The sequence below is a fragment of the Acanthaster planci genome, linkage group LG07 (genome assembly GCF_054643075.1).
Source record: "Acanthaster planci isolate LZ-2023a linkage group LG07, COTS_SCS, whole genome shotgun sequence".
NCBI lineage: Eukaryota > Metazoa > Echinodermata > Asteroidea > Valvatida > Acanthasteridae > Acanthaster > Acanthaster planci.
The window spans coordinates 12,216,862-12,244,819 of NC_141783.1; the positions used below are offsets into that span (position 1 = coordinate 12,216,862).

The 27,958-nt window shown below is 40.7% G+C and overlaps 3 protein-coding genes across 8 annotated transcripts in view; 1 reads left to right on the plus strand and 2 right to left on the minus strand.

The window, feature by feature from the left end:
• The window catches only part of LOC110981774 (uncharacterized), a 118,638-nt gene extending 109,892 nt beyond the window's left edge, over nt 1–8,746 (minus strand). For 3 of the 5 annotated variants that reach the window (XM_022239651.2, XM_087138637.1, XM_022239650.2), the window contains exon 1: nt 8,124–8,744. In XM_022239651.2, coding sequence (XP_022095343.2) covers nt 8,124–8,214 — 91 coding nt within the window. In that variant the 5' untranslated portion in view covers nt 8,215–8,744. Of the gene's footprint in view, nt 1–8,123 lie in introns of all 5 variants that reach the window. The other 2 variants (XM_022239653.2, XM_022239652.2) reach the window with 1 other exon arrangement.
• A 2,002-nt stretch (nt 8,747–10,748) lies between these two features.
• On the minus strand, nt 10,749–14,983 carry LOC147798642 (cytochrome b-245 chaperone 1-like). Of its 2 annotated transcripts, none has more exons than XM_087139551.1 (5): nt 14,838–14,983; nt 13,743–13,858; nt 12,849–12,942; nt 12,124–12,268; nt 10,749–11,679 (listed from the first exon to the last, which is right to left on the minus strand). In XM_087139551.1, exons 1-5 carry the CDS (start codon nt 14,923–14,925, stop codon nt 11,523–11,525), a joined length of 600 nt encoding a protein of 199 aa, XP_086995677.1. In that variant the 5' UTR covers nt 14,926–14,983; the 3' UTR covers nt 10,749–11,522. The 2 variants fall into 2 exon arrangements, with proteins under 2 accessions (XP_086995677.1, XP_086995679.1); XM_087139553.1 differs by having other exon boundaries at nt 13,743–13,934; nt 14,838–14,972.
• A 1,980-nt stretch (nt 14,984–16,963) lies between these two features.
• Nucleotides 16,964–26,738, plus strand: LOC110981787 (40-kDa huntingtin-associated protein-like). Its single transcript, XM_087139191.1, has 12 exons — nt 16,964–17,042; nt 17,729–17,775; nt 17,965–18,037; nt 19,903–20,062; nt 21,121–21,189; nt 21,830–21,892; nt 22,409–22,466; nt 22,851–23,005; nt 23,577–23,658; nt 24,235–24,284; nt 24,584–24,639; nt 25,641–26,738. Exons 1-12 carry the CDS (start codon nt 16,984–16,986, stop codon nt 25,726–25,728), a joined length of 960 nt encoding a protein of 319 aa, XP_086995317.1. The 5' UTR covers nt 16,964–16,983; the 3' UTR covers nt 25,729–26,738.
• Nucleotides 26,739–27,958: the final 1,220 nt, after the last annotated feature.

A 27,958-nucleotide genomic window follows, 5' to 3' on the forward strand; every position in this document is an offset into this window, starting at 1 on the left:
CTTTATTGGGCGGCTGGGTGTGTACATACATGTACATGTAGGTATGGGGTGTACCTCAGCAAATTTAATCCGATGAACTCCTGGCAAGAGATGTCCTTGCATAATCCTATTACAAGCAAATTAGCTGGCTTGCTAACATCTGCTGGTGAAAACTGCTACCTTGGGGTACTGAGCATCCTGAAACATCACCCTGGCTGCACAAACTGTTCATTCAATATATCGGACTGGTCTCTTTCTGGTCACTATTGAGTGTTAAAATATCAACATTGAGAAGGTCATGTACCAGTGAATTAACTGAAACAAAGGATCAAGTTACGTGTAAATGATACAGGTAAGGAACACAACAACCTTGGCTGGATGCAATTAGAGAAATAACGCATCAGACTTCTGATTCTTTTAAATAAAATGAAATAACAAAAACAACAAGAAAATATTTAACCCAAATTTTAATTGAAAAACAATACAAAAGTACATCATGTCAAAGTATGCCATTCTACACTGGAATACCGGTACATCCCTACCAGTACAAGACAAAAATCCAGCTGCTTAAAATATATTTTATTATTGGTGAGGAGATTTTTTATACAGTTTTTTCAACAGTTGTTAACTTCAGCTGTTCTACATGTAGCTCCCAGCATCAACAGAATCTTCTTGTGGTTTTTTTTTTTTCCTTTTTAAATACCTGCACCACAAGGCTCCATCTGTCACCAGGAGATGGCACGACCCAGCGTGACTGCACCCTCACTTTAACGCACTCCTCTTGGCCAATACCACTGCTTCCAGCAAAGCCGATAAACCTGTGTTATTTAAGGGTAACTCTTTTCTCCCCAGGGAAGTTGGAACTCCACATCCAAAGAGAAGAATTTTATCATTAATAGGAATATGATTTTTTAACTCCTTCGGGAAAGGATAGAATTGTTGCTAGCTTGCAATTAATTAATTCTAAAAATCTGAGCTTTAGTACAGATGCATTTTAGGTTAGATTTACAATGTATAGATCTGGATAAATGTACTGGAGCATTTAATATACGAGGAAAGTCCAAGATATATGTGACAGTACCTGGGTAGTTGGCATTTCAGGGTATCTACATGTATGTTTCTCCCTTCCCATATTAAATGTTACAGCTTAATCACAGTACTTAGTAGACTATATCATCCTGTGCCCGGCAGAAGGGCATAAGCACACTTACATTTAGGCCCTTTCGCCGGGAAGCATGATCATAGCAGAAAAAATGATCCCGACAAAAGGGCGTAAGAAATACACTCTATTTATTTAGTAAAAACAGATATAATTTACTACCAAATCACAAAAAGCAACCTTTGAACAGCTTATGAAAGGACTTGGGCATTTTGTTTTTTTACTTTTTGCCAAGAAATCTTCATATTTCATTAAAATACAATAGTTGCATACTTTCGTCCTTTTGCCGGGAAAAGTTTTTTGCAGTGATCATGCTTCCCGGCAAAAGGGCCTACGTGCTTACGCCCTTCTGCTGGCACACGACGATATGTACAAATTTATCATCCAAGTGACTGTGGTCTTTATAATTGGAAAAGCAAAAGGTGAAAGGGACCCTCAGTCATGAATTCTGGGTCCTTCAAAAACATCCCATAACTATGAGTGCAACATGCACAAGCTTTTACCAATGAAAAGGCCTTCCAATTTCAAAGGAACAGGTCTGGATCCGGAGCAGACAACTGAAATGATTTCTCATCCTGTAAGCCCACCACTAATTTCCCTCCCACCCTAAAAAACGAGAGATTGCCTGCTTTTTCCAAATTGTACCATCTAATGACTAAATGCACAGTGGCAGTGTAATGCACACAGCATGTAAATTTATAGAACTGGAACAGACCAGAGTGATTAGAAGGACAAGAGAGGCAGTGGCAATCATCACACTACATTCATGTACCTGCTGACACTGTATGTACGGTATTATCATTCTCGTATGTATGTGGCATGGCAGGTTATACAAGTGACTTTTTAATGCGCACTAAATCATGAATCAACTCTGACCAAAAGCACCCCCTCACAAGCTAAGAGACAGGGTTGGTGGGAAAAATGTTCACCTTGGTACCGATACCAAGAGCACACCTGGAAACCATATACACTGTGCATGAAACAGACCTTGGCCGTGGATGCTTGCCTAACACATCCCCGCCATCCCCTGCCAAATGTACCCCCAAAAAAACTGTGTCCAAATGGGACATTTTCCTTTCCAAAGGGATGTCATTCCTCTTCAAAAACATGCAGTCTCTTTCCTTTTTTCTGACCCATTGGAGTCTGCTTATGATTTCGCTCTACAGAAGATATTCAAACAGGGCTTCCAAAATGTAGCATGAAGCACTGAACAAAGTCAACAACCAGTCACAGGGAAAACTGAGTGGCATGTATAACTGGCACACCAACCCCTCAAAACACCACCAGCTGTTCCTGCACAATACCAATCAAAACCCATTTTAATCTCATTTCCCCGCTCCAGTGAGAAAGCATGATGGGGTTATTGTCGAGTCAAACACACCCGAGACCGGGTAAATAAAGTTCATGGCTTGAACTGGCTCCAGCGGGTTGAAATGGGCAGGCAGAGTGGAGCCCAAAAGTGCAATGAGTTTTGAAGAATTTCAAAGTACAAGTTCCTGTAATTTGTAAATGAGGCTTGCGTGTGTACACTGCATGAGTTTGTCAACATACATGTACAAGTAGGACATGCCAGCTTGTAAACAAGTGCCTAAAACTAGCCAATGAATCTCAAACACGACAATAGTATGATGTAGTGGGACTGGATTTCTCCTGTGTGATCATCTGCCATAGACTTACCTTTACATGTACTGTACATGCACATGTTAGTACAGTGCAAGTGAGTACACATGTTCCTGTACAACCCTGTTTGTTTCATGTGGATCTGAATCTTGGATCAGAGATCCCAAAGCTGGTTCGCTCCATCCTCTAAGCACGTTCTGGTGTCAGTGAACCAACGATGGATCACTGATTGCGATCTGGATCCATGTGAATCAAACAAGCCCACTGTCTTGTGTACTCCACACAACATACATGTACATGTACCTGTACAAACATGTACACAGGTGCTATGGGAACATGTACATGTGCAATGGTATATGTACGTGTACAGTCTGTACACAGTATATTGGTACATTGGTACATGTTCCAACTGCCATCCTATTAGTGCATGAACCAAAATAATGTGCATACATGGCAAGTATAAGTTAGTGACTCAGAAGATTTATAAAGGGCCTGTTACAATCAGATAAATTGAGAAGTCTCAAGAAAACTCTAAGTATTAAAACAAACAGATATAACTGTTTTCACAGGTTCCGCAATCCCTTTGAAACTTTACCGACTATGAAAAGGGAATTCAATGTGACTAACAAAAACAAAAAATGCTCACTGCCCACATTACAAAAGGTAACGCTGTTTCTGAAACAGAGAAATCTATCAAAAAGTCCACGTTGAGTTGCCTCCCAACCAATTCCTTTGACGCGCTGAATGAAAAATATCCCTGGAATGACACAAAAAACATTCAGGAAATGAAATATGACTTCCAAAAAAACACCTCCTGAAATGACAAATGTCAGTGAAAATAAGTTGGTGAAGGCAAAAATCTCTTCAGAGTGAGCGGCAGACTTGACAAGAATTCTTGAGAATTCAGATACTGCTTGAATTCCCAAAGAGAATTGAAATCAATCATCTGTGATTCATGACACTACTTACTAGAACTTTTAGTCACTCTTAACTTAATGGGTTATTCCACCAGTTAACTGCCTCTTCCTTTTTTCAATTTTTTTTTACTTGCAGCATTTCCACACAAACATAAATTATGCATACTCAAACTGTTGCATTTGGTGAAAAAAAAGAAGGCTGACTGGCCAAAATCAGACAAGCTAAGGTCAAGTTAGACATTCCTTCCAGTACACCCAGCCAACAGCAGCATACACTGAGTCCAAATGCCAGTGTGATCTTACAGAAGTTGAGCTTTTGGATTCATTAATTAAAAAAGGGTTTTCAGTTACACATGGACTGCTGATGTACATGTAAAAAGAGGTCTTCAGTCTGAATGTCTTTCAACTTGCCAAATTCTGTGTTGAACAGATTTACGAAACACATTACCAGTACATGTATGCACCTGTACATGATCGAATCAATGCTACAGAACGTGAAATGTATGGAATGATAAGGAGTCCATTCTCTAAATGGCTGTCAAAAGCATACCGCTTAGTCAGTTAATGTAAAATGCTTAGCACCAATTAGTCAACTGCAGTCTCAGGAGCGCACATCACAAGGTACTCAGGCTGAGAACCTTAACATGCATGCTAAAGCATGAACCCTAGCTACATGTACATGTACCAGTAGCAAGGAGGAAACTCAGACCTCAGCTATTTGGCCCCTGTCCACACATTCATGTTGTCCGCATCAGGATGGAGATGAAAGGCGGAATGAGACCTGACAGCCGCGACCCCGTCCGGGCCTGGTGTTGTCACAAGTCGACACATTAGGGGGTACGATGAAATGCCAGTGACTTAATAACAACAAATGCATTCCAGGATGGCAAGTGAATACTGCACTTTTCTTCCCCCAGTGCTCCAGGCAAGACTTTGATTTACATGTACACATACTTTCCTTTTTTTCATCATCGTTCGTGGACGCCACTGCTTCTTTGGCTTTAGAATTTCCTCGCCTTTTAGAATGTACAGTACTTTTCTCAGAATTACCAGTACATTGTACATAAACATGTACAGAGTACACGTACGTTCAACTATTAGCCATTCCAGTTACAGGTATAAGTTCAATTAAACTTTTTCTTTCTGGATGGTATACTTAATTTACTTCAATTTATATAACAGCAAGATCTCATTTTTTAGAAAGCCATAAATAATAATGGAAGTATGGTTCATGATCTACAGTTTTTCACAAAAAACATTTCAAGATAAACATGCTTTTTGTAAAAACTAAACACTGTTTAGTTTAATATTCACTGAACACTGAACTACAGACAATACAATCAGAACTTTAAGTTTTATTGCCCTGGAAGAAACGTCACCCCACATTTTAGCCCCACAAATGAAAGCACATTACTTTAGTGTACAAAACAAAGTTGCACTTTAGAAGCCTAAACTTATCTACATGCAAGGCAATTTTTTAATACATTGCATCCCTCGGCTTCTTTTGTATTCATGAGTCATCCGTGAGTGGCACTCTTACCTGTGTTTGATGCAAATGATAATTTCTATCAAAAAAATTACCATCACTCCCCCCCCCCAAAAAAAAGAAAGCAAAAGAAGCTGAGATGCAGCAAACAATTACCAGCATCCACAGTGTTGGTAGTAAAGACTTCTAACCCTTAAAAAGCCTCATGTTTTTCTTTCCGTTCTTAGTCATCTTACCATCAGCTGGGGGAGACGCATCCCCCAAGAACTCAGCCATACCGGTACCATACCAAATCTCTGTGAAACTTTGCATGCGTGTACAAACATTCATCATCAGTCCAGCTGTGAAGTTTCCACTCAGTCCAGTGCATGATTCTGTTGATAATACGGTCAACTGAAGTTCAAGGCCACATGCCCGTATGTGTCATCAAGCACTTCAATGGAAAACTGATGCTTTTGTGGCTGACCAGTCTCAGCAAAAAATACATGTACATGTAGGCCATGAGCCAGAGTGGTGCATCCGACTTTCACAACATTGGTGTCAAGACGACCAAAGACATTACCGGTACTTCAACTGAAGGCTCAGCACCAGAACAAAATACACAGTGATGAAATAGGAGCAAATGTCGAGGGAGGGGAGGACAGATTCCACCCCCCAGCTCTATTATGATTAAACTTGAGAGGAAATAATAGAGGTTTTCTCTTTTTGGCAGAGGGGGAGAGTCAATAATCCTCTGAATGTTCTTCCCAACCAAGACGGACAGATTAACCTGCATGTAACTCTCGCACTTTTTCTTCTGAAACCATTGCCTGATTTAATTTTCACAATCGGCACCACATCATTGATTTAATAAGAATGTGTAAGGGACTACCATTATCCATGTCTCCATGCAGATGCTTTCATTCAGGCCCAGTGTGCTAGTGGTGTGCGCTGCATGCACCCAACAGCAAGCACTGCATTACCACCACAGCATGAGGCCCGACAACTGAACTATGCTTCAACTCCTGGGCTGAAGTTAACTTCATTTACAGGTTCAGTTTCACAGCTTGGAATTTCTTTGCAGCGGTGCAAACAGACCCACGAAAAGCTGTCACAATTCCTACATCTTGACTTACGGTAGCTGAGGCATGGGGAGATTTACATATGTACTTGTATGTACATGTACCGGTATACCAGTGCAGTATTTCTGCTGCCACTTACTGATTTTCTGCAACACTAAATACATTTTGTTGGCCGAATTATGCAGATTTACAGCCAGTGCTGGAAAATATTTGCCAGCTGGCAACACTGGCACAACGTTATGTGTACCTGAAGTTCTGCCATGCCTTTTTTCTTGTTTTCTGATTTCCCCCTTCGCCTTTATATTTTTACTTTTCTTCATTTATTTATTTTGAAATTACATCTCCAGTATTAATACAACTGTGACAGATAACTGGATCGTGAGAGTTTGCAATGGCGAGACTGATCCTGGAGTTCCAGTGAAAAAAAGGACAATGTCTGTCAATGGTTCATTTGTTCAAGAAAGTTAAAAATAACCAAACCACGGGCAACCACGCGTCAGTTTGCCATGGTCAGTTACACCCAATCTCACGGCACCATCTGCCTATTTATGGTGTCCAGAAGGGTCTCCGCATTGTTCACACCATTTGTCATTTGATGTGGGGCAACTGGGACCGATCTCTGAGTCAGAGGAACTCAACCGAGAAGGTGGATGAAGGGGTGGAATTTTACGGTTTTGAATTAAGAACGGGGTGTTTTTCTAATGAGATGAGTTTGGGTCTGTTATGTGCCTGCTCAAATAGATAACTGCACATTATTTTCACTCAACTGAAGCTTTTCAGCTGGTAAAGAATGCCATAAATGGACACCATTAATTTCTTCCTACAGTGACCTATTAGCCATCCAAAAGCAATACAATGTCAAATTTAACAGTGACAATATTGAAGTATTCATTTAGAAAACCATCAGAATTTTGTCAGACCAGTCTCATAGGGTTTGTGCACGGGTTGCCAAGCGAGGTCCATCTGCGGCATACACGTACATACATGTAGAAGTTTTCCTTAAAATTTAAGTGAACATCTACATGTATGTACATTAATTGCACACTGGTGCGCAACACTGGATAAGGTTGAAAGATTAATGCATACAAGTACAATATGTGAACATATCATGCTGCGTACACGTACATGTACGGTACATACTGTACATATTGTGCCTCTGTGTTATCATGCTTCTGTGTGTACACAACACGTGCGCGTGATCCTCGTTAAAGCAGGAAAGCCAGACAGCAGATATCCCTGGCACCAGAACCTGCCTAGCAGAATGAACAGTAAATGTTGTACTTTATGGCAAATCACTGGGTTATCTCTCACATTTTCACGGAATTCGTTTAATCTGGTACCCAGCAATGAATGACAATAGCTTTAGATTACCAACATGCTGTATTGTATGTATTCTTAATAAATGTGGAGTCAATGGAGTTGACTCAGGAAGAATACTGTACACGAAATTACATTATTAATGGCCTTACATGTAGATCAGCAACAGAATGATGTTGACTACTAGTACACGTACTAATCAAACTTAATCTTACGACAGTCAATACACTTCACATAATAAGGTTTCCCTTTTGCCCTGGCCATGCTGGCTGAGATGTTCTATTCATTTCCCTATTTGCCTGAATCAAAATATATTAGATATCATCAATACAGACAGTGATTACCCGACAAAATCCAACTTCTCTTATTAGGCCCCTGTTATTTATTTAAAGCTGAAACACAGGTACAGTTTGTACTTGAAAGTTGTAGCCTGCTATGCTACAACTAGGTCTGTGTCAACGGGCCAGTGCGTTTCATTTTTCACAAACATTTTCTCCCTGGGGCCTACTGTATCTTTTACTGGTTAAAAATAAAAAGATTGAAAGAAAAGATAGAAAACGGTGAAACCTCTTTGGCCAACTCACTTTGTTTTGCCTTGAGTTTGGTCATAATTCGCTGAACCTGCGGAATGTCCTCTTCTTTCACAGCCTTCAGTAGCTCCATATCTTTTCCCATGGTCTCTCTGGCTCGACGCTATCCAATCCACGAAATTCCAAGCAAATGCATGGGGAATTCTTGGCCCTGGCTGCTAGATGTGGTAGATTCGGTGAGAAATAATCCAAAGGTTATTCCTGACGAGCAAGGTTCTAGACATTTTCAGTACTTTCAGTTCTGCATTTCGCAAGGCCGGTTACAACAAAACCCCATGTTTACAGAACCGAACCATTCATGCGTGTTTGAATTGAGTGCTCTCCATCTACCAGTGCACTCAACGCGGCACGAGCTGTTGCGGTTTCCAGCTAGGCCTGCCCAGTCACCACATCGAGTCGCAACTTTTCCCAAGTTCCAAATCCGACTGAAACAGATTCCAAATGGAAGGCCCCTCAAGAGGTCCTCACACTTGATCAGCACATATCCCTCAAAGAGAAGTTCGAATTGCCAAGATGATTTGACAGTGTTTTCATAAATTCGAGATGGTTGATCCCATGGCCCTCTTGGCGGTATCATCAACAGCACAGAGTTTACGTCATCAAGGATAACAGGACTTGCAATATACGTACGTACGTACATGTACATATGGACACGGTACGTTATGGTATTCCCAAATCTCGGCTCAGTTTTCAATACGCCTAATTACTACCCCCTGATTTTGAAGCTTTAGCTCAACAAAAGATAATATTTTGTTACACAAACCCCAAGATACTAATTATTGAGGAAGTTTTAGGGACTTGTACATTTGGTCTGAACACTGTTTGTCTGTAAGTGATTTCGATATCAAGGAAGACTTGTTAATGCTAACGAATCCTCTTTTTGAAAACTGCTCGATTCGTCGAGCGCGATAGCATGCAGCGCAGGCTGCAGGATAGGATGGCACGATCGGGAATGGCTCGTGTAAAATGAAGCGCGCCCTCTTCTGGTCAAACCCTCAAGGCTGTGTCTAGCATGCATTCGCCGGGCGATAGGCGAGATAACTCGCGGAGTTCCGAAAGATGTTTGCATTCGATCAGTAAAACAAAAATTGTCCATAACATTAGTTTGGTGCAAGACATAAAGCATCTATCGACACTGAGTGAAGACACATTTTTATGTTAAGTCCTCAGCTGCCCTATAACGTCTTAGCCGTCGACTGATGGCTCAGAAAAGAAGCATACGAAAAAAGTTTCGAAGGTCGGGCAACTTGCAAAAGGAAATACAGAAATAATTATGATGTAAATAGCAGTTAGATTTTGTGTTACTGAGCGTTGAATTGTCGTTTACGCCTTTTCTCTTTTACAAACTTTTGACAGGGCAAGCTCTTTTCACACCAAAGCAACTACTTTCGGTTTTGAACGAGTGATTTCGCACAAGCGCAGATTTTCCGCAAGGGCATTGTGGTTGGATTAGACATGTCTTGTTTATTTATTTATTTTTTTAAATTTTATTCTAAATCTTCAGGCATAAAAACAGTGAAAGTTATATACAGGGGCTGTCTTGGAAATACAAAAGTTACAAACCTGTCATTCGAAGATGTGTATGACCAGACCCCTGACAACAATTAATGAACTGAAAAAAATAAAAAACAAAAACAGCATATGAGATGCAAAAAAATAAGTACTTTAATAAGCAAGTCAAAATCCCAGAGAAAAGGGAAAATACACAAAAATTATAACCACCTGACCCAAAAAATCGAAAAACTCTAACTGGAACACCACTCCCCCCAAAAGAGAAAGAAATGAAACCACATAAACTGTTCGTGCAGTTTGTGACTCAGCGCCTCTAATAGCTGCAAAAATTAATTCTTATGTTCACGATTGACAATGCCGATTCCATCTAATGGAAGTTTGAATGAAATGTTAAGCTCTTTTTCCGTGGAACATGTATCATGTTGCAAGCTCAGTGAGTGCCCTGAGCCTCTAGAGAGAGTGGGTAGCATTAAGGTGTGGATCTGTAATACGACTGGTTATCTTAGAGACGCGCCAGTGGGAGGATTAGGAAGCTTGATACCGGGAAATCTAGCACCGGTGCAATGGAATAACAGGGGTGTTCCCCAGTGGACGTCTGTGCCCTGGAAATCAGGATCTCTGTCTCAAATATGAAACGTTCAATTTGGTTTATATACAAAGGACCGACCACTTTCCCAAGAAAGGTGGAAAATGCTAGCGGTTTTAACCCCCAAAATATGACCATTAAAAAATAGTTTTCTCAAAGGGGGACACTTACGCCTCTGTCCTGCCCCCCCCCCAGCCACTGGTGTAAGTTTTCCCTTGAACTTCGGGACAAGCTCTGAAATATCGAAGGAACCAGAATCAGGGGGGTGGTTCTGTTCATTTGTAGATTCAAACAGAGAGAGAAAAATAATGACAACAGTTCTAATAAATGAAGTTTTTGTTTTTCAGCTGATATCTGGATGTAAATACCAATCATATTTTGTTCTCTCAGAAAAACGGTGAGAATAAACATTTGTGTTTTCTTCCTATCTGAAGCGTTTTCCGTGTTCTGAATTTTAAAGGTTACACTTTACTGGTTTGTTACAAGGGATCACCAAACACTGAGACATAGAATGCAAGACATAAAAACTTCCACAATATTTTATTACAAAAATATTAAAATCATATTCATGCAAATGGATTAGGATAAGTAATATTTAAATGATTACAATGGACGTCTAGAACACAAATAAATAAATAAATGTACAAAGCGTCTGCTCTAAACAAATTTCTGCTTCATATTGTCTCATCTCATCTCATTAGTGAGTGCTGATACATTAGTCAGGTTTACAGGGCACTCCTCAATTTACAACCAGACCTCATTCAACTTTGTTGCCAAGTTTGCAAGAGATCATCTGAATCTTCTGTTTTGAGCTGGATCCAGGCCTTTGCTGGCAGACAAAAAACATGCACAAGCTCACAATAAAGAAAGCCACAGCTATGTCTATTACCTCTGTAAATTTCGGGATGGCCCAATTCACTAAAAATTATCTACAATTACTGAACTGGTAAAACTGGCAAAGATATTGATAGGATTGGTTGGCTGCTGCTAGGAATCGTGGATGGTTACTGGTGAGTTGCTCTTGTGCACCTGTCTGGTTTCTTCAAGTTGATCTGAGAAACGAGAAACAGCAAATCTACCCACTAAGGTATAAATGCCACGATTTATTGGTTTGTCAGTGTGTACATTTTTGTTTTCTCTTTGGTCTTTTAATGCCATGGATGAGAACGATTTTTAAGAGAGTCCAAAGCAATTAGAGTGGATCAATACACAAACTACGTAGAACACGAAACAGTACAAAAGAAAGTGTGGCAGTTCTCAATGTGGCCTAGCAGCAGCTATTATCATTGCATCTATCATTTTTTGGTGTTCTCTGCATCAATAATCTCCTCATCTGAAGATGACGAGGAGGAGTAAATGTCTTGGTCAGCCTGTCGAACATATAGCTCCTGGTTTTGGCTTAACTCTTCCTGCAGGAAATCCTTGATCACATCTGCGATCTGTTGATGCTCTCTGTGAGAAAATTGGAGGATGAATTGATGTTAACACAGCATGTTCAGTTTTCTTTAGAGATGTCTTTAGTAAGCTTTAAATTTTGTCCTCCACAATTCTAATTCTCCTGCAATGATAAAAGGCAAATCCCAGCCTGGAAAATTTGGATCACCTTGATGCAATGACGCCAACGAGCATCATTAATATTGAATCTACATGAAGAACACTGGTTAAACAGACATTGAAGAAAAACAATTGATTGTTACAGGAAAAGAAATTTTATCAAAATCCAGTTTGTCATTGATTTTAAATATTTGCTTTACACAAAAAACTTTTGATTAGTGATGACAATGTTGCAAATTTTCCATCAAAAGGTTGGCTACACAATTGGGGGATCTGAATCTCCTTCCGAATCCTACGTATGTTCCAACAACACTGTTTTTTCCCCCCTATTTTTTCCCTCACCTTGAGTTTCCAAGGGTGCATTTTTCTGTAACTGGCAGCACCATTCCTGAGGTCATGTGGAGAGCCACGTAGTAGCCACGGCCAAAGAACCGAATGTCCTCTTGCTCCACCTCAACGTGACAAACCTCCGAAATATCAGCAACAACTACATCCCACAAATCAAAGCAACAATCAGCACTTACATTTAAAAAATCATTCATGTGGTGTCATGACTTTGTCCATTTTGTGTCGACTAAATAGGGGAGCCCTATCAGTTATTGAGGGGCTCCCTGAGCCCCCTTGTCTGAACTCCAGCCCGCCTTCTTGCCCCCCTCTATGAACCTGGCTATGCTACTGCATGACAGTCCAAGGAAAATACAAGCAGCATGATCATAATGCACATCCCAAGACTTGTACCTTCAAGCATCTTGTCCCCAAATTTGCTCCCCAAGATTAATGTAGGGCACACTAAGACAACAATTCAGTGACATAAGGCACAAGCACCCTCCAGCAGAAGTCCATGTCCCCCTGCCACCATTTTGAAATGTACACATTTTCTATGAAAGCCACAATTTATCTGCTTTCACTAAAATTCAAATAAACACCCCCCCCCCCCAAAAAAAACTCTCACTGTTACGCCATAGCTCCAATCCTTTATTTGGAACAGATAAACCACACCAAGAGGTTTTACACTGTAAATGACATTTGAAACCAAAGTTTTAAAGACGTTGCCCAACAGCCCTTACCACTCCTGGCCTTTTGGGTTGGCATGACAAGCCTCTCCATAAGTCTATCTCTCTCCAGCTTGACCACGGAAGACTCTCTGTCAATGACACAATCCTAAAGGAAGGACAACATAGGACATAATCAAAAGAAAACTTCACCTCAATCTTCAAACTCTCCAATTAAAGGGACGGAAAGCAAGCATAACATTATTGGAATAGCCAGACCATAAAAAGTTCAGGCTTCACTTAAGCTGGTAAACTGGTTTTGATTGGTACAAATTTAGCTGTTGAGAAAAGGATCCACGTGTTGAGAAACTTAGGTTAATCGATCACTATACTAACAGTTAAAGTTTCATCAGTGCTTTTTTCCATGTTCAAAGGGATTAATTCAGCTAGAAAGAAATGTTACAAATCGTGTAAGTTTTGAGACTTGACAAGCCTGTAAACACACATAAGAAGTGTGAACATCTCTACATACACAGGTTCTGTACACTGTATGAAACTTAGTAAGTCCAACCATCACTGACAAGCATGTGTAGAGGGTTTGCATGGCTGCCATCTTGGAAGCCTGTGCTTTTGTTCCACAGAGTATGTACAACAAAGGTTTCCCTGTGGAAAAAAGAACTGCCCTGCAAGGTGGCTACCACGCAAAACCTCCATTCACTATACTGACTATCATCAAATTTTGATCAAACTTATTTTAATATGAACATCAGAATGATAGAAAGCAATCCCCTAGGAGCAGTGTTATTTACAGACAACATACTGGACTGAACTCAGTCAAGGTCAACAAGCTCATTAAACCCAAATACACAGTGACAAACACAAACATTGACATGATGCAACACAAAGCAAGTGAGCAATAAGATTTTGCTCCGGGAACAGATTCATTTCTGTGCAATCTGACCAACCCACCTCCCAGTCATCCAGCGATGAAATGGCAACAAAGACAGTGCAGAAGAACCAGAACAACTTCCAGAGGATTCCTTCATCGGAGTAGATCAACAGGCCCAGTCCCATAGCTATAATTCCTGGAATTCAACGACGAGATGGCTCCATGAAGACATCTTACCTCTTCTCAATTACAATCTCAGTCATTTCACTTCACTTTAAAAATGGAAATGTAGGATTAACTAAACCCAGTGGACAGTTAAAAAAAAAAATTCAATACCCGTCATCCTGACATCTTATATCCCTCTGAATAACACTATAGCTACATTCTGGTCATCTGGCGCTCAACTGGACACTACATTTTCATTTTATAACGTCAAAAGACACTGTATTTTTTGTAAGTTAAAAGAAAGTGTACCTGCAGCCAAATTTTCCACTGAAAATACAATTTTTATTTTATACTTAGGCCACGACATTGACAAAAATATGAAATTCCTTACCTGAATAGGCCTATGTATACTGTTGTACATCTATTTTATAACTGAATAATATGTTTGGGCATACCAAATGCACTTTGGCATCTTTTACTTCTACCCATTAATACAGACTCCTCCAACAGCTGAACACATTACATGCATTTTAGTTGCTCCCATTAATGACTATGATATTATAAGATCATCCGGCCCGCTGCCCATTGAAAAAAATCATATTTTGGAAAGAGTTCCATATACGGACACCAGTAATTATTTCCTACAGCCATCAGAAAGCAACAACATGTCCAGAAAAGTTTTGTTAAGGAGGGAAAATACCAATTCATTTACTAAGAAAACACAGAATTTTTCAAACCAGTCTCAAACTGTTTATGCACAGGCCCTGTTACAGAGTGTCAACAAAGTTGCAGTAGCGTCCGCGCATGGAATCTTTCCCAAATTTCTCTTTCCTCAAGAATAACAGTATTTCCGGCGGAGAGATTTCACAGATGGTCTGACATTATTCAATTACTTTACAGTGAGATAGGCCTATGTAGGCCTAACGATGAATTGGCCGTTTTTGAGATTTTGCAAAATGCAAACGCGCATGCGGGGATTTCCTAACGGATGAAGCCTACTCTAAACTCACCCATACAAGTGGCCCAAGATCTTAGACTGGGGGCTCTTGCTAGGTGCAATGTGGACTTGGAACGGAGTAGAACCTTCATATATGCCATCTTTTCTGAAATGATTTTCAAATTCTGATTCTGAATTTACTTTACCCGGAACTTAACTCTGCACGTGTTGGGTGGAGATAGAGATAAATAAACAGCGCCCTCAAGAGTTGATATTTTACTTTTTGCTGCTATGCGCGGCGCGGGCGGGGCAAGTGGGCGCGGCCGGGCAGACGGCGTGGCGAGTGGCATAAGCGTCGCAGCCTTGGCACGACGCCTAACGTAAGCCCACAATACAATTGATTTTAGATATAAAAATGTCAAAAATATAAGGGTTTGGAATTCCACCAGAATCTTTCTGAAAGGAAAAATAACAAGTCGAAACTGAGTCTTCGCACGTACGTTTGACTGAAAAAATGATGTCGGATTGTGTTGCGCCGTGTTAAGTCTCTTGGCAGGAAATTAAAAATAAAATATTTTTTTCTCGTCGTAAGTGTGAGAGCACCTGTTGGTATGTTTTATGTAAGGAATGAAAAGGTTTGAGGTAGATAGCGAAACGGCAAGTGCTAAAAAAAGCTGAGCTGGGCGGTTTGTTTCAGTCACCGCGTCACACCGTTCATTAAAAATATTTTTAAAAATTGGATTTATTTTAATAAGTGCTGCACCTTCAGTCTAACAATTTCCTAGATATAAATAGGCAGTTTACTTTTTGACAGCAAGTTATATGCGAGATATACGATGCCCCAGAGTTAGCCTACTGCCATCTCGATCGCCAGGGGGGGGGGGCTGATAGGAGTTCCAGGGTAAATTTTCCCCCAGTATAATGCTGTTGTATGTCTTTTTTTCTCTCTCTCTCTCCTTCTCCGTTTTTTCCTTTCCTGGGGTACGGAAAGTTGTTACGAGGGGAAGTTTTTTGCTTCGACATTTGCTAGACAGACGTACGTTTAAGGTTTGGCATTATTATGTATATAGGCCCTATACATGATTAAGTAAGGAAGACGCATGATGTGACTGCAGCCTTCCCGGAATAAAACAACGAGAAGTGCAGTTCCAATATCATGATTTGTTCTACATTCGGGGCCGCAGTGATGAGATATGTTGCCATTGAAAGCGCCGGTATCTCACGAACGGTGTTACCATCTTTCTGTGGCGGAGGTTTTACAGATAAAAAGGGAATCTTTTTTAATAAAAAAAATCACCCGCCCTGGACGCACTGGGATGCGTAGTATGGGTGGATTTGTTGCTAAAAGTGCAGACGATGCCATTTTCAATATTAATCTCGCGGATGTTAAAATGACGGCTCCACCGTCAGCAGAGAATAGGACCTTATTTCGTTGACATCCATGCGTTACATGCTGCATGTACGAATTTAGGATCTCCATGCAAACTCTCAGCTCAGATAATACAAATAATGGGCCCCTGTCGTGGCGATTTGCTTTTGTTTTTTAAGCTGGTAATTTTCGTTTATATGAAAATACTGCATGAAACTAAGCAGTATCGCAGGACAGAATAAAATTGAAATCAAAATGTTGAAGTTCCTTCTTTTTTACATTCAACTAATTTATCTGGGTTCTGAGGATCAAATCACTGGGTGAACTTTTAAAACTTGTCGCTTGCTGAATTTCTTTTTCCTCAAAAAAACTTGGTCGGTCATTGAAAAAATGCCAATGTTATTATTAAATATATATCTATAAATGTATATCCTGAGTTGAGAAAAAAGAATTGCAATTTTCATGCAGTGTCCTTTTAAGGATTTGAGTATTCATGGTCGGCGCGTTCGTGTTATCCTCTCGAACGCCCTTGGTGGGTGTGCACTATTGATGTGCACTATTTGGAAGAGCAACAAGAACCATTTAAAAAAAATACCAAAATCTTAAGGGAAAAGTTATTTCATGGGAAACACAAGTCATGGTTTAATTGGTTAACGATTTACACAGTCTCACCATTTTGGGGGCCAAACAATCTCCCTTTTCCAAAGATACTGTGGGGGGGGGGGCACTTTCAATGCTAATGACTAGCCAGAAATTCTCACTTGAATTTAGTGGTCTGCACCCACGAGCTCCACCACTTATTCGCGCAGCGCCCTCACCCGATCCAAATTGTTGTACTGTCTAAGTAAGGATGGACAGGGACACTGATTTTCTGGGGAAATATCGGTCAATTTCAAGTAAATTAAAAAAGTGAGTACGTTTAAAAGAATACAGTTCTTATTATGGGAATACAAATGTTTTTGTTTTAAGTCAAGATACAACTTTAGTTGTAAGTGATTATTTTTATCATCTTTTTCTCACATTAGCAATTAGCATGGCACGTATGCTCCCTGCTATACATGTACGTGTACATGTGCGATGTTGTGCACGATCGGTCGATATGTGGATTAACCCCACTAGTGTGGCACGGACTCTCACCCCCAACGAGGATGGATCGGGAGTGAGAGTCCGTGCCACACTAGTGGGGCTATATGTGGATGTGCGCGATGGCTCGATCGTTGGGCAGTTGGGCAAGCATTTGGGGTACAGTTGACTGATGACGTACATGATGCTAGATTGTGCTGGAGTATACTAATAGATAAACTGAATTATGCATTAAGATTGAGCATGGTCTGACAAAGTCTCCTCCAAAATGACCAAGCAACATTCGTTATTGCAACACACACGTGCACAGACCATCCTGTACTCGGGCCAATGTAATCATTTATAATTTTTTCATTGTTTGTGAACTTTTCCAATCTTCCAAGATCCACTCTACGCCTCGCCTAGCGTTTGTTGGGTGCGATACCCTTCCTTCCTCCTCCATAGTCTGACTTCACTTAGAAAGAGACGAGAATTTCTTATCATTTATTCTTTCATCCTTTTTTTGCACAAAGACGATTTCTGCGGAAGCCAAATGTTGCCGAAGCAAGCGATCAGTTTGGTAAGGACTTGTCACATCCCACATTTAATTTGGTTGTATTCTGTGGCTTCTCTTTGAAACTGAAAGTCACATTAATGTTGTGCAGGCCTGAAGAAAATGGTTGAAATTTGAGTTGATCAAACTAAGGAAGGTAAGATCAAAACCTCACTGACGAAAATACCTTTCAAACATTTCACATCTTTTTACAAGGTTCACTAGCAAAGACCCTTGAGAATCAGGAATGTTCATCCTATGCAGCCATCTGTAGCCTAGCCAAAGCCAGGTAAGAGATAGACCTAACTCCATCGCTTCCTATCGGAGAAAGTTGAAAATAAGTCAAAAGTCAGTTCTTCTTGTGTGTCACTTTGGGAAGACGTCCATACATGGGCACCATTAATTTGTCCCTCTCTACAGTAAATACTTTAAAATACATCAGCCTACAAAAATGATAAGGCCAAAAGAAACTTCTTCTGCTTCCGGTTTCCCGACTGACCCTAATTTTTTGGCTCAACCCTAAAATGTCTATCAGCAAGTTAGAAAAATAAATGTTAGAAAATTTCCCAAAAAAAATCAAAAAAATAGATCCTGTTGTCTTTTCTGTCTTTACAAATTGGCTCTGAACAACTTTTTTCACATTAAAATATTTGTATGTTGTGTTTTCCTGCTTACATTTGTAACTTTCGAAAAGAAAGTTCTGTTATTTTCACGAGTTCCCTTCGTGTTCCGCTGTCGCGGTGGTGAAAACACGTGCACAAAGCTCAGTGCATTAAACTAAAGCAAAGCTACATGTATGCTGGTTCCTGCCACGCCATGCCCATGCAAAGAAAACGAGATGGAAATGTGGCAAGTTGGTGTCGTTACACGCACGCTATCCTACAGCTGTACGTCGAAAAAACATTGATGTTGCAAGAAGTTAATTCACAGAAATTAGTCTGTTGTCTGTGTGTGTATTTTGTATCTTCACGAGTTAAATTTCAGGTTGTTTTGCTCGTGTTTGAAGCGAGCGTGCTTCCGCAAAATTTCTTGCCGCGGCAGGATGTTTCTTGCTTGCCCGTTTAAATGCATCATGAATACTTACCACGCGATACACAGACATTGTTGGCCAATTTGCCGTCGTGATTACCCAACTAGCATTATGCATTGTGGTGTAAATTGTCCATTTTCAACTGGGGAAAGTTTTACATAGATTAAGGCAAGTTTTTATCCCATTTTGAGGCAATTTTAGGTAGTTTTCGTCCCCATTTGTGCCATTCAATCAGCACAAAAAATGGACCCCCCCCCAAAAAAACGTTTCCAACCTAGCAACACTATTTTTAGAGGTATGTACTCGGAAGCAGAATGTTTTTTGGGCCTAACATCCCAGAAAATCAAATAAAGTCAGGAAAATATTGAAGAAATTTCTTTGAAAGCTCTGGGAAATTTTCAGACCAGTCCGTCCGATATGATGTTCATGAACATAGTCTTTTTCTTTCTGTTTAGGCTGAAATTAAAATTGTATGAAACCTAACAAGCAAAACAGCAAAGAGAATTATGCTGGACTTTGTCTGAGCAGAGCTTTGAAGTTGGGGATTGGCATAGTGGTATTGTCTCCTCCCTTCACCTCTACAACCCAGGGTTCGAATCCCACCCAGGCCAATGTCTTTAATTGAGTTTGAGTTCCCTCCCTTATTCCACGGTTTTCCCCAGAATGTTTGTGTGAGTTTTTCTCTCACCTGTGCAGCTGAACATTTTTTATTGTCTTTTCCCCCATGGCCCAAGGGGGAACAGTTCATTGGCCCCGAGCAATGAGGACTCCTTCGTTGGGAACTGCACTTGGCTGGTTCACCGGCGACTATGAAATGCATGCGTCGCAGTTGCATTCCTGTCAGTGAACATTCGCCAACAACATGCCTCTTTTTGACCGATGGGGGGGGGGACGCTATTACTCAAGGTGGATAACTGATAGGGCTTTATCCTGGTGAAATAATAGGGATTATTTGGTACAGCTGTCAGAGTCCACAGGCATCATGCCTGACTGTCCCTGAATGCTGTTGGATTAAGAAGGAAACCCGGAAGCTGACAAAGAAGTAGGGGCCAACGGGCTGAAAAGTCACACCCTTGTGTAAACAGACCTCAATGATAAGCATGACTTCTGCCTTCCTCCCTCAGGTGCGAGCACACCTTATCCAACATGCCGGCCGAGGCAGAAGCATTAGTCAGCGCCGCACACCACTTCATGCATGCAGAGGAGGGGGACCACGACCTCAAATGCCCCACCTTTGAGGAAAACCTTACCGCTGCCATCAACTGCTACAACCATGCTGTCAGAGTGAGTGTTTCTCCGTAAAGGATTTAGCCTTGTCATGTTGATCTTCCATGTTTCATTCTCTGACCCCATCTACATGTACACTTGTCATTTTGAGGTTTTAGTTTTCTGATTCAGGCGGTCACTTGAATGGCACAAAGTCATGAGAGATGGTAAACGCTACCAGAAATGTGCCGCTGTCTTACCAATGCAACCAGAGACAGACACTAAGGTTTTATAGACCTGTGACATAACGATGCCACGTTTTGTTTACATGTATACTTTCCTTTGTCATTGAGGTGGAACGCGATCCATGCAGAAGTGCAAACATAAACAAAGCGTGATGTCGTTATGTTTTCAATAGTTCTATTGATTAATTAGTTTGTTAGATTGTACTTTGTTGTCCCAAACATTATATCAGTTTGTTAGATTGTACTTTGTTGTCCCAAACATTATATCAGTTTGTTAGATTGTACTTTGTTGTCCCAAACATTATATCAGTTTGTTAGATTGTACTTTGTTGTCCCAAACATTATATCAGTTTGTTAGATTGTACTTTGTTGTCCCAAACATTATATCAGTTTGTTAGATTGTACTTTGTTGTCCCAAACATTATATCAGTTTGTTAGATTGTACTTTGTTGTCCCAAACATTATATCAGTTTGTTAGATTGTACTTTGTTGTCCCAAACATTATATCAGTTTGTTAGATTGTACTTTGTTGTCCCAAACATTATATCAGTTTGTTAGATTGTACTTTGTTGTCCCAAACATTATATCAGTTTGTTAGATTGTACTTTGTTGTCCCAAACATTATATCAGTTTGTTAGATTGTACTTTGTTGTCCCAAACATTATATCAGTTTGTTAGATTGTACTTTGTTGTCCCAAACATTATATCAGTGTGATTCAACTTGCTTCATTCTTGTCTCCCTTCCCGATTCTTAGATTGTTCCTAATTTTACCTTTCTGCCTGGCATGTACAGTACTAGGTCAAACTTTCGTTCTCCTGTGATCAAGATGTTGTACACCTTGTAAGTACTGTCAATCTTAAATCATTACAGTTTGCATTTCTGCTCAACAGGTGTACATAGAGATGAAGCAACCAGCATTAGCAGCGTCTCTGTCACTACAACTCGCAGAGTCAATGAGAGTAAGTACGCTTTAGGACACTCAGAATGGGATAAAGTTTCAGAGGCACCTCACCCTGCCTGTGCCTTCGTGGGCTTGGAAGGGTGTTCCTGGAGGGACAACGATTCAGGGGCACCTCACCCTGCCTGTGCCCTCGTGAGCTTGGAAGGGTGTTCCTGGAGGGACAATGATTCAGGGGCACTTCACCCTGCCTGTGCCTTCATGGGCTTGGAGGGTGTTCCTGGAGGGACAATGATTCAGGGGCACTTCACCCTGCCTGTGCCTTCATGGGCTTGGAGGGTGTTCCTGGAGGGACAGAGATTCAGAGGCACCTCACCCTGCCTGTGCCCTCGTGGGCTTGGAAGGGTGTTCCTGGAGGGACAGAGATTCAGGGGCACCTCACTCTGCCTGTGCCCTCGTGAGCTTGGAAGGGTGTTCCTGGAGGGACAGAGATTCAGGGGCACTTCACCCTGCCTGTGCCTTCTTGGACGTGGAAAAGTACTCCTACTGAACATTTGGAAGTACCATTCAAATGTAGAATGCATAGCCATACCCTCGTCATGTGACGTTTTTGTGCAATTATCATGCCACATGGTAGGGTCACAAGAAAGTGATTGTGATGTTCAGTCGCATGCAATTCTTATGTTTTTTCTCCTTTGCAGAAATTAGAGAAGCCAGTCGAAGCAATGGGACATTACCAGCGGGCAGCCGATTTACAGTATCAGGTAAGCAACAACCCTTCTCCTGTCCGTACCCTCTGTCAGATATCAACTGTGAAATGACAGAATTCAGTGAAACTTTGTATGTGTTGTTTCAAAGACATCCCGTGTCCAGTAAACCTGCTTAATTTCAGCTTAATCCAAGTAAGTGTTCTTTTATTTACGGTCATTGATAGTTCACATTACCTCTTGTAGTTTTCTGGACGTCTGTGTTGACAATCTGTCACACTAGTATTAACTTTGATGAGACTAGTTTTAATAAAAACACAAACTGGGGAAAGAAAACTAAATTAAAGCTCGAACGGGAAATAAAAGAGTGTAAGCAGAACTGGCTAAGCAAATACTTAATAAGCTGACACCTGTCTTTACAAACAGTATCAAGAAGTAAACAACAGTGCCAAGTAATTAAAGTGATAAGCTTCGTTGAGATTACCGTCATCAAAGTCCGAATTTAAATACCATGTGTGCCTAAAATGGCTCAATTTCACCTGAGATGGTTAGCTGGTTTTTTTTGTTTCACAGAGTCCTTTGGACTGTCTTCATTCATTGGGTAAAGTGTCTTCCTGCAAGATTGAAACAGGTCAGAGACTTTTTTGACTAAAATACAGTATGAGCCATTCACAGATCAAAATTATATTCTTATTGTGATATACGTAAAGACCTATCCAAGGACTGTTTTCCTTTTTCACTGAATAGTATTTTGTCAAGATCTTGCTGGTTAGATGTCAGAAGTTAGTCAGGTCCTTTCAGATTACCTTTTGATGTCAGGATTCTTTTTTTTTTTTCCTTCAACATTTTGCCTGTTAGAATAATTAGACCTAGACCCATTCACAGAAGACATCTGGCCACAACAAAGATAGCGGTTATGATATGTCCCCACATTTGCTGAAACTTAAGATAGTACTGTCCAGGATCACTGTAAATGGTAAACGGAATTCATCTGGGCTTTCCTTGTTGATTTCAGGGGATTTTGATGGTGCCCTCAGCGTCTTGACCGAGATGGAGTACTTGGCCCAGGAGAGGGGGGTGATCAGCCAGGGAGCCAAGCCCATCGGGGCCTTTTCAGATATCTTGGCTAACTGCCAAGTGTCCCGAGTGCTGCTGCTTATGTTGCTGCAGGTGGGCAGGATACTGCAGTCGTTGCACGCGTTCCGACATTGTTGCTGGAGCCACTTTCGTAATGCTGAAGTCTGCTAAACATGGAATAAAAATCACGCTTAGCAGAATCAATGTATTATCAAGATGTATTTTTGCGTTGGGGAGATGTTAATTATATATAACGGGTTTGCCCTTACCCAACGTATCTTTAAGACACGTTGGGTAAGGGCAAACCCGTTATATAGAATCAATGTACTTGCCAAAGTGCCATACAAGGGAAATATCTCAACTGGTTTTTTGTTTAGTTTTGCTTAACACAAAGTAATATTATCTGCTTGGCAACTCGGTGAAATTGAGCCTGGTTTGGTTTCCATTGGGGCGGATCCTTAACACAAACCCTCCCAAGTGACGCTGCGTACATTGGCCATCACGGGATAACTATCGGCCTGCCGACAAGGGAAAGGGTGATACAGATGTACCCCACTCCCTCCCTCCTTCTCTCTCTTCCCCCCATCCCCAGGGGAATAGAAATGCACATCGTACAAGATGATTGAGAAAGCATGGTTTGAATTTTTTGTTTTACCTCTTGTAGCCCACACCACAGCGCATCAGACCAGAACATGCGCAGACATTAGAGAGGTATGCATGGGAGTCAACCGAGGAGAGTAGCTTAGGTGAGAAATGGATTACTTTTAAATGCCCATATTTAAGCATGTTGAAAGAGGTGGTCTACATGTGGTTTAAACCTATACCATTCCGTATTGGTCTGTCTTCCTTGTGTGGATCAGTCTTCAAAGTTTGATCCAGTTTATCTGAAATACTCTCACAAAAATTCAAAGAAAGGGTGGTTTGTTTTATTTTGCTGTTCCGGTTTCCATGTAAATGCCGGTTTAAAGTCACACCCATCTCAAGACTTTACCTCACAGACTCCACTTTCTTAGTACAAGATGGCGAGCGGGGTCATTGTTATCTAGTTGCAGCAGAAAGGTCTTAATCTTTGTTGTTATAAGCTCAGGCCTCATGGGTATAGCAGTAGTGATGTTTAAATTATGTCTGACTGGTGTTTCCCTTTTCTACCTGCTGGGGAGTCCTTGTGCGTGAATCTAGTGAGAAGGCATCATTTTGTATGATGTATATTTCAACATCAGCCGGAAAAAAGAACCACAAAATACCTTTTTGTCAAATATCGTTCATGGCTTTATAGTACGATCAAATGATATCTTGAACAACTGTCTTTTATTTCTTTTCAGTTGTTGAATGTTTGAGTGAGGAGCTCTTCCTTCTAATGCAGTCCATGGTGGTGAGTTTATTCAATTTTAGTCAAGATTACCAATTAAAATTATTCTGTCATTTCATATATACATGTAATGGAGGTGTCAATAGAAAGTGCGTAACCAAAAAAAACACAAGGATGACAAGGATAGTTCTTATTTTCCCATGGAATGAAAAATGCCGAGAACTGTTAGTTGTTGCGACAATGAATCGCTGTCTTCATTTGCAATTTTTAAAAAATGGACCAGTTTCAGAGTTTTTCAGTGGGAAACTGAAATTTGTGTTCTCTTCCATTGAATTTGAATTTTGATATCTTGACTTTGACAGATGGCTTGCCAGTCCAGGGATATCAACTCATTACAAGCCCTTCAGGCTGATCTCTGGTAAGCTCGGTTGTTGGTCAGTCTGTGCATTTGTTTGGATGTTTGAAATGACCTTGTGTGCATCTTTCTATTTATTTGATGTCAAGCTTCTGTATTAAAGGCCTGAAGATATTTATCAATGGAGACATAAGATTTGTTTATTGCTCGAGAGAAGAAGTTTTTAAACTGTTGCTATCTACTTTTCAGCATTGCGTTTCTGTATTGCATCCTTATAAACACCAGACATGTAGCTTCCTACTTCTGTGAATGTACACGTCGGTATCCATTTGATGCAACATTTTTGTTTGGAGTAGGGGAGGAATCTGCTAATTTTAACAAATCTTCAAGGGATGTAGGAGAAAATAATTCATGAAGTTGATCAGAGGTTGTGTTACGTTGTGATGATATTGACACCGAGTCTGAATTGATTCAAATCAATAAATGTGCAGTCCTGCCTAAGGGTTTACATGCACCGGAGCAGAATACAGTCGACTTCCATTTTCCCTGTTTTGCCAAAAGTAATCATTAGTTTTTTCGTACCTATAGTGCTTTCAGCCTTTGCTCTTTATTTCTGCCCAAGTTGTCTGGAACATTTTCACTTGGGGTGACTGTATTCACAATAGCAGTCGCGGCGTGACGAAACCTAGTGTATCAAGAAGTTAGACCAAGACGCTTTGCTGCATGATTGGCTTTGGAAAGGCCTAGAATATTCTGAGTGACTTGCAATCACTTGCACTGTGTCACCACTTCAAGCCCATTATAACTGTTATGTAATAGGTCAGTTTGTACCCACTGCATTAAGGTTTTTGAGCCAGCACAGGGAAGGCAAAGGAGCAGGAACTGTACATGCACCATTGGTGTAGTATTTTGTTTCAAATATGTACTACATGTATAATGCAAAGCCCAATTTGCATATTTTGGTATTAAGTCTAATCCGTGTGAGTTTTATCCAGATCATTCCTGTGTTAGGGGAATTTCTCTTTGAATTAAAATCTACAGTGTTTGCATTTGTACTTTTACAGGAAGCATCTGACATCAGAGCAGAACCATCTTCTTCATCTTGTCATTAATAAACTCTCCCACGCTGACCAAGAGACTACATACGAGTAACTGTCATGGATGGGAATGGTGCCCTGAAATCTGCCATCTAGTGACAGGGAATTGCCACCTGCTTCTTGAAAGGAGTCTCTTGGAACAAAAATGAACTCTTGAAGTGAATTGAGCCACGTCTGAATGAAGGCTGCGTTGAAGGGTTGCGGCTGCTCATCGTAATGCTCCAATGGCAAGAGCTGAAGTCACAGCCACAGAATATCCGGTTTGGAGACAGCCTCACAGAAATTTTTAAAAAAAGCAGCATGATATGAAACCCTCCTTGATGCATCAAGGAAGTCACTTTATTGTATTGTAGCCCAAAGCAGACTTCAGTAGATGGCAAACACACTGAAACAAACCAAGAAAAGGGCAAAACAGCACAATTCTCCACGGGTTACTTTGGATGACAGTTAGATAGGATGTATAAAACATACCTCAAAAATGCACAAATATTAATATGACTAATCCAGATTTTGAGCCCTGTCTATTTTTTAGTTTTATCGGAGAGCTTAGTTGAAAATAAGTATGATTTTCACTGGCTGAATTCTTCTAGTTTAGAAAAGGGGCGTTTTCAAAAGAACACTGTAACTCATAACACCAAACGCCTGCCCTATCAAACTACCAACTTTCGTTGTTCCAGCATTTTCTGTTAAAAAATAAAATCAGGGGCCGCTGCTAGTGTTTCTCTTTCACTTCCTGGCATTGAAAATGCAGAATGTAATAGAACAAAACAGGTCAATAGGTGACATGAAAGCAGAAACTATTCAAGTCACAATCAATGGCAAAGACAGCTTCCTTCACGTCATTTGGCTGTTAAGTTTAGATTTCTGTTGTTGAGAATACATGCGATCAGTTTCGTGTGGCCCCAGTGTTTGCTGACGCAAGATTTTAGAAAATTGGATTAGAAATGAATACGCCTTTGGTCCTTCACAGCCAAATAAGGTAATTTTGATTCTTGATGTATTCACATGAGCAGACACTGTTTATGCAAATGAATGCAGAAAAGTAACCAATCAAATACAGAAGGATCTATGGCTTCAGAACGGTATGCATTTGTGGCAGTGGTGCCCTTCATGCACTTTGCACTAGGCCATCTGGAAGTGTGCAAAGTGAGGAAGCAGTGTTATATTCAACATAAAGGGAAAACCGGCATCCACTTGATGTCGGCAGATTTTTAATCTGGATCTTTGTGCAGATGAACACCCAAAACACCCGTCTGAAATTATCTCTAGTGGAAAACTTGCAGAAGGGAAAAAAGTGGAAAGGAATGGTCATTCTTGAACGATCAGCCGTCCAGTTTTTCTGTTCATAGTAATTATTGCATCAGACTGGCAAATACAAACAAATGTTAGTAAGTCAAAACAAGTCAGAAAACACATGCCTCCCTTTGAACTGGTTTGAAATTAACCGATTGGTTTGGTTTTGCTCAGGCAATCCAATGGGATGAGTCGGAATTAAGTCCTGACCTCAATACCTCTTCACTAAATGCCAACAAACCTTGAAAATCAGTCATGGGCCCTCTTTGGCTCAACTTGCAGACCTATCAAAAGGGGGACTAATCCCACACAATGGTACCATAAACTTCATGCAAATTCAGAACTCACCAAGGAAAGTGAAGAAACTGCGACAGGGTAGTATGTGTTCCCAACATTGAGTCCGCTACTGTAACACACTTTCGCCAGATGCAAGTTTTGGTTTCATTTTAACCAATGTATGAGTGCAGTATACGTGTTTGAAAAGCATTTCCATAACTTCTGGAGTCAGTCAACGTGCAGAATGCAAATAGGCATATACACTACTCTCAGCACACAGTTCGGCCATGTCTTCCGAGCTGTATGTTCTGCTATGCTCAAATTCGGTATTTGTTCTCGATGAATGCAATGGAACAGTCATAAAAGATGATGCAGATATCTCACAAGCTATGGACGACTACCAGAACAAACAGGAAATCAACATCATCATAAAGGATGAGGCTGCCCGGTGCGTGGCACCAGTCGGCCTCTTGTTGAATTTGGTTTTCCTGTTTGTTGTGGCACGTGTCCCGTCCATGCGCTCTGTCGTCAATGTCTACTTGGGCAATTTAGCAGTGGCAGATGGCGTATTTCTCACGGGTGTACTCATTTCAGGATCATGCCCTGATGGTAGCTCAGTGTTCAGAGCAGTTCAAGGGTGCATTACTGCTTCCAGCAAAATTGCATCTTACTTCATTGTAATGGCCCTAGCTGTCGAGAGGTTCTATGCTGTGTGC

What these genes read in the sequence shown, in the direction of transcription:
- LOC147798642 (XM_087139551.1), bottom strand. Translation starts at nt 14,925, where the DNA reads ATGGCATATATGAAGGTTCTACTCCGTTCCAAGTCCACATTGCACCTA. An exon ending in AACCCAAAAGGCCAGGAGTG is followed by an intron (nt 12,269 to 12,848) that starts GTAAGGGCTGTT and finishes TGTGGGATGTAG; the next exon opens with TTGTTGCTGATATTTCGGAG. An exon ending in TGCACCCTTGGAAACTCAAG is followed by an intron (nt 11,680 to 12,123) that starts GTGAGGGAAAAA and finishes ATTTTCTCACAG; the next exon opens with AGAGCATCAACAGATCGCAG.
- LOC110981787 (XM_087139191.1), top strand. Translation starts at nt 16,984, where the DNA reads ATGGACAGGGACACTGATTTTCTGGGGAAATATCGGTCAATTTCAAGT. An exon ending in TTCTAATGCAGTCCATGGTG is followed by an intron (nt 24,285 to 24,583) that starts GTGAGTTTATTC and finishes TGACTTTGACAG; the next exon opens with ATGGCTTGCCAGTCCAGGGA. An exon ending in GCCCTTCAGGCTGATCTCTG is followed by an intron (nt 24,640 to 25,640) that starts GTAAGCTCGGTT and finishes GTACTTTTACAG; the next exon opens with GAAGCATCTGACATCAGAGC.